The 12,385-nt window shown below is 42.2% G+C and overlaps 2 protein-coding genes across 2 annotated transcripts; one reads left to right on the forward strand and one right to left on the reverse strand.

Annotated features, from left to right (window-relative positions):
• Nucleotides 1-3,764: 3,764 nt before the first annotated feature.
• Nucleotides 3,765-4,784, reverse strand: LOC308307654 (chemerin-like receptor 1; the record flags this gene model as incomplete). Its single annotated transcript, XM_080752919.1, has 1 exon — nucleotides 3,765-4,784. The coding sequence occupies one exon, from the start codon at nucleotides 4,782-4,784 to the stop codon at nucleotides 3,765-3,767; it is 1,020 nt and encodes a 339-aa protein (XP_080609045.1).
• A 5,783-nt stretch (nucleotides 4,785-10,567) lies between these two features.
• On the forward strand, nucleotides 10,568-12,160 carry LOC308307655 (CD166 antigen homolog; the record flags this gene model as incomplete). Its single annotated transcript, XM_080752920.1, has 1 exon — nucleotides 10,568-12,160. The coding sequence occupies one exon, from the start codon at nucleotides 10,568-10,570 to the stop codon at nucleotides 12,158-12,160; it is 1,593 nt and encodes a 530-aa protein (XP_080609046.1).
• Between the last annotated feature and the right edge of the window lie 225 nt (nucleotides 12,161-12,385).

Here is a 12,385-nt window from a genome sequence, read left to right on the forward strand (position 1 = left end):
TAGGGGGGATGGGCTAAACCAGGCTGCAGCACACACAGTGAAGGGGAACGTAATGGCCGCTCGTGGAGCCAGTGGCAGAGCCAGCCGATGACGTCATCACGTTTCTGACGTGATCGGATTGCACAACGTCTCTTAAAGAGACAGAGCACGACCTGCGACTGTATTTTTCAAAAAATTATGATTAATTTCATAAATTACGGCGAAGTACGGGAATAGACGATTGGCTGAGGGGACCCAGTAGGAAGTCCGAGGGAGTGCGGCCAGGCTTAGAAGGTGTTAATGTCTATTTTGTAATAATACTAAAAATCAACAGTAACTGGTAACTAAAGTTTTCAAAGAATTGCAGTGGCGTAATATTTGCCTCTGAGATGTAGTGTAGACGAAGTGAAAAGTACTGCAAATTGGAAATGCTTCAGTAAAGTAAAAAATCTCAAAAGTGTAATTAAGCACTCACACGTTTGGCTGTGTTGCTCATTCCACGAATGCCAGATCCTTAAAAGCTGTACCTTGTTGTAAAGGTGACAAATCAACAATAAACATTATATAAAACAATACCATTTGGCATAATTAAAGGGGGGATATAATGGACCGAATGTTGGCAAATTTTGGTTTTGCAAGCCATTTTGGCAAAACTTTGGTCGGCGCTACCCACACGTTTGGCATGTGTAGCTCATGCCTCGAATGCCCCATGCTTACAAGCTGTACCTCATTGTAAAGGAGACGAATAACACAATACAATTTGGTAATATTAAAGGGGAGATATAATGGACCGAAGTCAAGTTTCCTTTCTTTTTGTGCTGAGTTTATATAGCCTATCCATTTTTTTCCTAACAAATTAGTTGACTATTCGACTTATCAACTTTAACCAGCTGGTTGGTAGCACAGGCCAGCTCCCATGGGTGTGAATGTGTGTCTGACGGTGTGGTTATGAAGCAGGGCGTTGCTGAACCTACCCTGGATAAATAAAGGATTAAAAAAACAAAACACTGTATAGCAATGTGATTCATATCAGGATAGAGAACACTAAAAACATGTTGTTGTACGCAAGAAAGTGTTATGCAATTCACAACTGCAAGAAGATATGAAAAATCCATGACATGTCAAACAGAAGCCCACCATGGACAAAGCATGCCTACTTGACTTATAGAGGGTGTGTGCTTGTAATGATGCTTTTGTCAAAAAATATTACATCACTTAACATTTTGTGTCACAAGGTGGTGCCAAAGGCATAGTAAATACCTATCTTTTCTGCTGGTCACAACACAAATCTTTGTTTTTTATTTGACAGCTGCGCTGGTCATTTTAACGATTCATTAATCAGACCATCTGTTGTCAGTTAAAAAAAACACACAGTCTGGCTGTGCTTACTTAGTTTAGACTGACCCACAACACCTTGGACATGTAGCCTAATAAGATATATTCTATGGGACATTAGAGCTAAAAATCCACACCCCTCATGAGGTTCCTGTGTTCATGTGAAACCTAGGGTCCTTTGTGTGGCTAATTGGGCCCCGTCGCCCCCACCCACTGAAATCAAAATACTAAAATCACTAAAACAATAGAAAGCAGTAAATGAAAACATTTTAACACTCATCTTTTCTTTTCTCTAATTACAATCTAAAATATGAATCCTTGTTGTAAACCTTTAAACCTTACTTAATATTAAGTAGAAATATAGGAGTCCAGATGAAGATGAAAAGTAGATGTCCAAGCGTTTATTTAGATATAGAACAAGTCAGTCAACAGCATTTCCCAATACAAGTGTAAAGGAGCCCTGTGGCCTGCATCATCTCACGGCATGCAAGGTTTGATTGATTGAAGACTTTAGTAGAAGTTCGCATAGGAAAAAAAGTACAGTTTCATGACGGTACAGTTCACTGGTACAAGGTCAACTAAAAGGAGATCCTAGGAAAGCACTTGACTTATTTACACAGGAAACCATTTAAGTATCTCATATAACATTGAATGACAGACGGATAGAACACAGTACTATGCAGGAGATATGTTCAGGAGAAAATAAAAAAAATAAACAGACTAAAAAAAAAAACAGTGCAAAAAAAAATATATACAGTACAGTAAGTAAATACAAAGAAGGGTCAGGGGAGGGTAAGGATAGATACCTTTATTATCCCAAGGGGGAAATTCAGTAGGCTGGGCTATAGGTTTGTTATTGCCAGTTGCGAACGGCTGCCGCCTGTATGTGGTTTTTCAGGGCGACTAGTTCTGACTAGTTCTAACTAACCACACATTATACAGTCAGTTATATAGTACCCTGCCTCAGAGTAAGGCACGGCCTAAATTTGACACCTTTGACAGACAACTGCCCATTGCAGGAAACAGGAAGACAAAGTGAGATAAATGTCACACATTGAATCATCTCTCAAGACAGACTCTGATAGCTCTGATAGCTGGAAGAGGAACAGACAGAGAGGGCGTTCCCTTTTCTGTGATGACGGTTAGGGCTGTCACAATTATTACATAATCGTCTAATCGTGATTATTTGACATTATCGCAATTATTTTGTCATAATCGTTATAATCGTGAATGTTGAAAAATTTCCGAAATAGTGGAAATAGCAGATCTACAAGCTCACAACGTGTCGCATCGCGACGCGTTGTGAACTTGTAGATCGGCTATTTCCACTATCAATGTTATTTTTTAAGTAGTAAGTTGTCAAATATGTCAGTAATTTCTTTGTAGTTATGTGTCATATCTACCATGTACAACTTCAAAGCCTACAAGCCAAACAGAAATGTAATTATCAACGACAAAATCACAATTAAATCGTTAATCGCCAATTATTTGAGTCAAATTGAGTGACAATTAATAGTCATGTAAAATGTCATATCGTGACAGCCCTAATGACAGTTAGCCAGATTGCACATTGGTCAAAAGACTTCCATACACATAGGCGAGACGTTTCCTGGCTGTAGGAATCTTCAAAGCAACAAGGCACCAAACTCATCAAATGACATAGGAATATATAGTAACAATAGATCAAAACAACTTGATTAATTCAAAGGCTTCAGCCTGGCAACCAGTAACACAGGCTTTTATGAACACCCTGGACAGATTTTAATTTGCTTGATTCAATATTTAGATATTTGATGTAAATGTTACCAGGCCCTCCTCCTGCAGGACGCCTCCCCATACACACCCATTGTAACTTCAAACTCTATTTTAACCATGATAGATTCATTAAAACACCCATTATCTTTTCTGGTGAATCATAATACCCTCCAAATACGTGAGCAGGCAGTGCTTTTTTGATAACCTTTTTCATTTAGTTGTAATAATTCTTTAAAAAAAAAAAATACAATGAAGAATTATAAAAAAAAAAAAGAAATTGGTGTTTTTAATTACCTGTAATCTATCATGGTTAAAATAGAGTTTGAAGTTACAATGGGTGTGTATGGGGAGGTGTCCTGCTGGAGGAAGGACTGATAACATTTACATCAAATATCTAAATATTGAATCAAGCAAATCTGTTCAGGGTGTTCATAAAAGCCTGATTAGACGATAAAATGACCAAACGTTTTTTTTTTTTAAAGTGAAATATCCCTTTAAGAGTCACGGCTGAAGATAATATGCAATCATGTCCATCCTTAATGACACAGCACATGCTTATTAATATAAGCGAAATACATATGTTTAAAATAAAAGCATACAATAAAATCGTATTTATCACTGGTCGTGTACAAGTCTCCCACGCCTAAGTGGGAGACTTGACTTGATAGTTGGGGGGTGGTGAACTTAAAGTGTTTTCAAAGACAACCCTGTGTCTCAGACAAGGAAGTCATGCTCCCTGGGTTTGTGGAAGTGGTGGCCTCAGGCAGCTCATCAGCGAAGGCTCTCTCCACCACCTTTAGGACAGACCTGCGGAAAATATCCTTGATAACATCCTTGAAATCCTGACCCATGAACACGTACAGCAGCGGGTTCAGGCAGCTGTTGAAGAGTGCCAGACCGGAGGCTACGGCGATCCCGTAGTAGACCACCTGATACAGCGTTTCACTGAACTCTGAACTCACCAGGACATTCACAGCATTAATCAGATGTATGATGTGAAAGGGAGCCCAGCACAGGAAGAATGAGGCGACGACAGCTGCCATGATTTTTAAGGGGCGACCTGACTGCAGCGAGCGATTATGCTTGAGATGGTAGATGGCGACGGAATAGCAGGAGACGATCACAGTCAAAGGGACCACGAATCCCATGAGGAAACGAGTGAAGATCATGGCCACATGTCCACGTTCCCACGACTGGTACTCTTCAGTTGTGCCGTTAAAGCGTGGAAAGATGTCCCAGCACCAGACGTCATCATTATAGTTGGAGTCCTCTGTGTCCCTATAACTCATGTATGGGGAGCTGACAGCAAAGGCCAGCACCCAGACACCCAGACTCACCCAGCACGCCTTTCTGACACTGCGGTGGTTCCGGACCCACACTGGACATGCCACAATAATACATCTGTCAACACTGATGACCACCAGGATGTAGATGCTGGCATGCATGTTCAGGTAGAAAACGATAGCGTCCAGTTTGCACATGAACTGGCCAAACGGCCAGTGGAAGTCCAGAGCCGTTTCTGTGAGGGTAATGGGCAGGATTGCTGTAACGAAGAAGTCGGCCACAGCGAGGTTGAGGTACCAAACGGTGCTGACGGTTTTCGTCATTTTGAAGCCCGTCACCCAGATGACGACGCCGTTGCCCAACACGCCGAGCACAAAGACCACGCTGTAAAGGACGAGGTACACAACCTTGAGGGATGTTGCAACATCCATCCTCCCAAAACCTAGAACAACAAAACAATTAAGGTTCATGCTTTGTTTTAACTGGCCATGTATTATTAATATAATAATGAACATATGTGTTCTTTGAAAAATAAAGTAAAGCATAGATTTTTCAAAGTGTTTCTTTGTTTTGTGTAAAGCACCATGAGTTGCATTATAAAAGGTGCTATCTCTGTTGATACACAGCTGTTTGTCTAGCGCCTGATTCATATATATATATTTTTTTTACATAAATCTTCTCTTCCTTGGGGTCCAAAACCAGGAGGCCTTTTGGGTCATCAAGGGATGGCAATTGCCAACCTTTCTAATGCAACCACTCGTTCATTTACCACTTTTCAACGTGGCATTCCTTTTTTGAGAATCTCATTAAAGGCCAACATTTTAAAACATCCTCTTTTCGCCCCCAAACAAAAAGAAAATAGTGAAAATAGTTGATCTACAAGGACCCGGCGCGTAGCTTGGTGACGCATTGAGAGCTTGTAGATCCACTGTTTTTGAATGGGGGCTATGGTAAAACATTTTCATTTTCATTATATATATATATATATATATAACTATCTTCTGAAAGAAAAAATCTATAAATGATAAAATAATAAAAGAAAATAATATAAATTTGAAATAGAAAACTCAGGATTTAGAACAGTGGGTTTAGAACAAGTGGCAACTAAGCGGTTCTAAAACTAAAGAGAACTACCGATTTAGAAGGCATTTGTAGAATGATTTATAAGTCGTTTTCTAGAATCGGCCTCGGGTCTTAAAATGGGTTAAATAGCTCTTTATTCTAGATAGCAATCATTGCACGTCTACATAATGAAAAATATGATAAAATAAAATAAAATAAAACGATAAAATAGAAGCATAGATACCTGTTTCAAAGTGTTGAAGAGAAGTCCGTCAGAGAAGTGTCTTGTTCAATGTGTGGTCAGTTAGGCACTGAGGAGCTCCCACAGTTTGTGTCATGTTGTTGTCGGGCTGAAACCTTGTATCTCCATGTTGTAACATGCATGCCCCCAGGTTGGGGGCATGCATGCAAGTGGCTCATATCTCAGAAACCTCCTATCTCCATGTTGTAACATGCATGCTCCCAGGTTGGGGGCATGCATGCAAGTGGCTAAATATGTATTTTTAGACACAATAAGCCCATTCCCAAGAAGCACTGCAATCTTTCATGGTCAGATGTGACTTATGAGGGCTGGTGTAAATAGTAATAAATAATTTGACGGCTTATTGTGTCTAAAAAGACATATTTTGCTACTTGTACGCATGCCCCCAACCACTGAAATCAAAATAGTAAAATCGCTAAAACAATAGAAAAAAGTAAATGAAAACATTGTAACACTCATCTTTTCTTTTCTCTAATGACTATCTAAGATATGAACCCTTGTTGTAAAAGCACAAAGTTTTCCTTTAACTCATTGAGTGCCAATCCCGAACTAGTTCGGCTTTATTAGCGTATCGCAGAGTGCCGATCCCGAACTAGTTCGGCTTTAAAAAAAAAAAAAAAAAAAAAAATGAAAAAAAAATTTTTGAATTTTTTTTTTTTTTTTTTTGGACCCCATCAAATCTGGTGAACATGATTTCAATCGCGATTTTGCATGTTCCACCCCATACAACCCCATCTAACATACAGGGCAGCCATTTTTGTTTACATAACATGTAAAACATAATGGCCATTATCTCAAGAATGCCTGAACGGATTTCCAATCGGATTTTTTTGTTTGAAAGCTGTGAACAAACTGCACAAATCCACTCCAATGCAATCCAGGATTGGATTTTTTAGAGCTCATTCTTCTCTGTTTTTTTCCCATGCATGAGGTGTGCAAGGTTTAATCGTGGCTAAATTGCAGAAAATAGATCTTCTAAAATGCTTGGTAGCCAATAGCTAACTTCAAGCTAACTTCATCCTCTTCCTGTACATGCACAAAGGAAAGTGTTCAGGCAAGTCATGGCTGCAGGGCTTCTGCATATACCAGCATATCTCTATGGGATTTTCTATGGCCACTGGGCGCCCTCTAGTGGTGAACGGGGTGGCACTCAAAGAGTTAATAACTACACCAGATCCATTGGTTCTTTCTTCACTTTTCTGAAAAGTACATGCAAGGTGTTAGGGTTAGGCTTAGACGGCACCAATGCAACTATAGTCGCAACTCCTTTGCACAAGGAGTTGCATGTTGCAAGGAGTTGCAAGGAGTTGCAGTGGGTGCGGTCTGGCCTTCATTAGGTACTCAATACCCCCAAAAGACACACAGAAACACACAAAAAGAAATATCACCAGGGGCACGGCCACGTCATAGGTAGCCTATGACGTGGCCGTGCCCCTGGTACCAATAGACCTCCAGTGAGTACCAATAGACCTCCAGTACAAACATGATCTAACGTTTTGCTAAATGTTCATGCATATGTCCTAATATACGGACATATCCGATATGCATACATGGAAGAATGATGTACTTTGCTGCTGATTCTATATTGGAGGACAATAAGAAATAATCCGTACCTATAGATTTCCTAAATTCACAGACACCTAATCAGTGTTGTAAAAAGTACTCACATTTTATACTTAAAGGGGCACTCCACCACTTTTCAACCTATGTTCATATAATTGGTCCTCACTCAAAAATAGTTTTTTTTTTTTTTCTCAGAGGAGGGCTGTGGGCAGGTCAGAAACCCATCGTCTTGTGACATCATCGATTGCCAATCCAGCTTATAGAAACTGCAGGCTTTCTATTCCTGAAAAGTTGCAATTTTAAAGTGGAAGCCATTGTTCTCGCGATAATAAAAATCTAAATATGTTTTTCAAAAATATTGATTAAATTTTGTTTTTGGAAAATGATGATGTCACAAGACGATAGATTCTGAACTTCCCACAGCTCTCCTAGGAGACTTGGACTGAGTAGAAAAAAATTGTGATATTTTATCATGAACATTAGTGAGGACCTATTATATGAAGACAGGTTGAAAAGTGGTGAACTAATCCTTTAAGTAAAAATATCAATATAGAACAGCAATATAGAAATACTCTATAAGAGTGCCCTCACACCAAAATACCTATGAGAGTGGAATCCGCGTTCCACCAATGCATTTCAATGAGAGTGAAGCGGTTTCATGCCAGCAGAGGATTTCTGCAAAAAACGCTCCCTTCTCATTGAAATGCATTGGCGGAACGCGGTGTGAGGGCACCCTTACAAGTAAAAGTCCAGAATTCAAAATGTACTTGAGTAAAAGTATGAAAGTATTGGCATCAAAATGTACTTAAAGTGCCAAAAGTAAAAGTACAAAATGTTTGAAAATAGCAGATCTACAAGCTCACAACGCATCGCATCGCGACGCGTTGTGAGCTTGTAGATCGGCTATTTTCAAATAGCCAAGGGATAGTAAAGTAACTAGTAGCTAAGGTTTTCAAAAAATGTAGCGAAGTAAAAGTAGAATATTTGGATCCGAGATGTAGTGGAGTAGAAGTAAAAGTATTAGAAATTGGAAATACTCAAGTAAAGTACAGATACCTCAAAATTGTACTTAACTCTTTGAGCGCCAGCGCCCTCTAGGGGCGTCCTCACGTTCATGCACGGCATGGAAATGTCCCGGATGAAGATGCTAACAGAATGGCTATTCCCATTTTGTCATCTAAAAGATCATTTTTGGGCGATTTCGCCGTAAATAAACCTCGCGCCGCTTTCCTAAAACACAAAAAAGAGATATAAGCCTTTAAAGATGCGGTCTTTCATTGGATTAGGCGGAGATTGGCGATTGCGTTTGCAAATTACGGCCGGCCGGGACGTTGTTAGCTTTCGGCTAGTAGCTACAAAAATCAAGCCAGGCTTCAGAAGGCCTCTTATCATTTTATTCATTTAATTAAATAAAGCCGAACTACTTCGGGATCGGCACACTCGTGTACTCATCGGAAGCGGCGCCGAACATCGGGTGAACATTGGGGAGCTCAAAAATGTATTTTAAACCATTTTTAATGGAATATATCGTCGGACAGAGTAGAACGGCTAGCTGGCTAGCGGCTAGCGAGTCAGGACCACCCACGACTCTACAAGCAGCTCGGGGTAAGTGAATTAATAAAAAAAAGATTGTATTGTATTGAAATAAAGCCGAACTAGTTCGGGATCGGCACCAGATGAGTTAAGTAAAAGTACTTAGTTACTTTACACCACTGCACCTAATGGAATCGCTGACCATAAACTTTAATTGAAAAATAATTAGAGATGTTACCGATCAATCGGCAATGGATCGGATCGGGCCGATCAAAGCGTGATCGACGATAATCGGTGGTTTAGATCAAAAGGTAAATTCACCGATCCGATCCGATTGGTGCATCCGATCAACCAGTCGTTCAGTATGCCCACTTGAGGCCATTTTGGGGTATTGATTTCCACAGTGCTGAAGGAATAATTAGTTACCTCTATGATAATAAATACATAGTAATGCTGGTAAATAACTATAAGGCAAATATATAAATGAATTCATGAGTGAATTAATTAATTAAAGTTAAAACATTAACATTTAGAAAATATAAATAATATATAAATAATAACTTGATCGGATCGGTGATTGATCGGTATCGGGTGATCAAACTTTAGTGATCGGTGCTCGGTGATCGGTTCCAAAAAACCTGATCGGACCATCCCTAAAAATAATTACCAAAATCATTGAATGCAAGACTGCTACAGGGACAAACAAGGGTGAAAGAATCTTCCTCCCCAGAATCCCTCACCATGACAGAAGAAGAGAGCTTCCCTTCATCCTTTGCAGATGCCAATTCCCAAGCAGGTTAGCTTTCTCATGGGAGTTAAGATTTCAGAATCTCAACAAAAGACACTGGTGTCTACATGACAAGAAAGAGACACTGGTGTCTACGTTCTACATATTGAAAGAGGAGAAAGTGGTTCAGTCAGCTGGGGCATTAAGGCTACTGTGGTCTCAGGTCATGCCATTGGTTTGAGGGGCACAAGGCCAAACTGAGGGGCAACGGCAGCCATGCCTTCATGGCCTCCATGAAATCCCTGCCCTGTCTAGTAGTATTAAACACAGGGAAGCCGTCTGATCCTTCCCTAAATCAAGCCCATTCATAGGTATGTCACTATGACGCAGACATAACCATAAACAAACCCAATATGCCCATATATAGGCATAGAGATCAGGTTGTCCAGAACCGCTGATCCAACAAATGTGCCCATATATGGGCATGCCAATGTATGGGAAATAGAGATCTCCATATATGGGTATAACTTAGATACTGACTGACAGATACAGGGATCTCCATATATGGGCAAAAAAGGGACAGGGACTGACAGATACAGACATCTCCATAATATGGCGCAAAAGGCCCATATAGACGGGTACAACGGGTACTCTGACATAGCTCCTGACACTATCACTTTCACCGTGACCAAATTTGTTGATATCAAGTTGCTTTGGTTACCATAGTAACCTGATTGCCATCAGAGTAATAATAAATAAGCCAGTCTGACATCATTTAACTCCACACCAAGTCACGGACAACCGGGAACTCCAAATATGGAGCTAACTGACATATCTAAGTCTGACATCATAAGACTCCATATTTGGACATGGCTGACATCAGGACTCCATATATGGTTATGACTGACTCATAGTGACCACTGTGATGACTCTAACACGGCGACCAACCATATAAATAATACAAGAAAGACAATAATATTACAACTCTCTTTCAAGACTCGGATTCTAACAGATTTCAGATGAATTTATCCCCGTTACTGTTGATCGTCCTCCTCATCTGCACCGGGATGCTTCACCAAGCACGGAGCATGGAAACGGTGGTCGGCATGTACGGAGAAACCACCGTGGTGCCATGTGACGACACAACTCCTCTGCGGGACAAACTGGTTCTCACCATGTGGAGATACGTGCAAGAAGGCACCCACCCGGTTGTGTTGATCAAGCACTTCGACAAGGCCGCCAGCGTGCTGGCCCCAGACAGTGGCGACGCCACGCGGGTCAGCATCGACGACAGATCCAACCTGATCATCAGACAGAGTGCACTGAGGGACTGGAGGGTCTACACCTGCATGGTGGTTTCTCAGTACGACGTGCGGGTGCGTAGCTTCTCCGTCGAGGTCTACGCGACACCACGACGACCCGAGATTGTGGACAAAGCGGAACTCCTGGAGACGGACAAGCTCACGGCGTTGGGAACGTGCGTTGTGAGCGGTGCCCACCCTGCTGCTGAGATCACGTGGCAGAAGAACGGCCTGCCGCTCACAGCCGATGGGAAACGCGTCGTCGTCATCTCCACTGTGAAGATAGACTCGGGAACGGGTCTGTCCACCACTTCCTCCTCTCTCCTGTACATGGCCACCAGGGGGGACGCGGGCGCCCGTTTCAACTGCCGGTCCGACCACAAGCTGGGCCCAGTGGAGTCTGAGGAGACGCTGACCTTTCCCGTTCACCCTCACTATCCAACAGAGAGGGTGAGTCTGACGGTGATGCCTGAAGGGCCCATCCTAGAAGGGGACACTGTGACACTGACGTGCCATGGGGACGGCAATCCTGCTCCCAGTAGCTACAACTTCCACCTCAAGGGCCAGACGGTTTTGGTGGAAAATTCGGACACCTACAGCTTGCCGGCCATCACGCGAGACGGCGCCGGCGAATACAAGTGTTCACCGGTTGACAACGAGAAGATGGAAGCTTCACAGTACATTGTGGTTAGCTATTTGGACGACCTGAGCCTGAGCCCCACAGGGAAGGTTGTGAAGATGGTAAGGGACCCACTGGTGGTGAAGATGGAGATGGACGCTTCAGGCGACGCCAAAGTGTCATGGACCAAGGACGGTGAGAAGACAGAGGAACCCCTGTTCAGTGAGCTGACCTATGCACATGCAGGCCTGTATGTGTGTGAGGTCTCCGTGGCTGGCCTAACACGTCAGCGGTCCTTTGAACTGGCTGTGGAGGGTGCCCCAGTGATCACCAGTCTGACCCAGAACGACACCCAGCTGGCCTGCGAGGCAGAGGGAGTACCAGAACCCCAGTTCGCGTGGAACGTCAACGGCACAAACGATGAGATTTCCTACGACGATAAGACTGGCAAGGCCACCAACAAGATCACTGTGGTGCCCGCGGTAAAACTGACCTCCGTTACTTGCAGCGTGAACAACAGGCTGGGAGAGGACGCCAAGACTGTCACTGTGTCCTGGTCCTCGGACACAGTGGAAGTCTGGCTCCTCCCGCTCAATTATGGCATTATGCTGGCTGTTGTTATGGGGCTGATCTGTTACAAGATAAGAGAATGCTGCAAGACGGATGTGGAGACATCAGGGATCTCCATATATAGGCATGAAAGGGACACAGATGGACAGGACGGAACGGGTATTGCATAACCGGGTGGAGCATGCATTCCCAACTTGCATCGTTGTGTCATTCGGATGTCCGTTGGGCACCAGTCCAATATATTTTAAAAACAAATATATTTCCTATACGTATATACATATAATATATAAATAAATTAAAATCATTTCAAAATGTTGGAAAAGTAAAGGTAATAATCGCACCCGTGCGAAGTGAGCGGTGCAAACTAATTCCTGCGCAAATCAGTGTTGATAGGC

The sequence above is a fragment of the Nannobrachium achirus genome (genome assembly GCF_963921795.1).
Source record: "Nannobrachium achirus genome assembly, chromosome: 22".
In the NCBI taxonomy this organism is placed as follows: Eukaryota; Metazoa; Chordata; class Actinopteri; order Myctophiformes; family Myctophidae; genus Nannobrachium; species Nannobrachium achirus.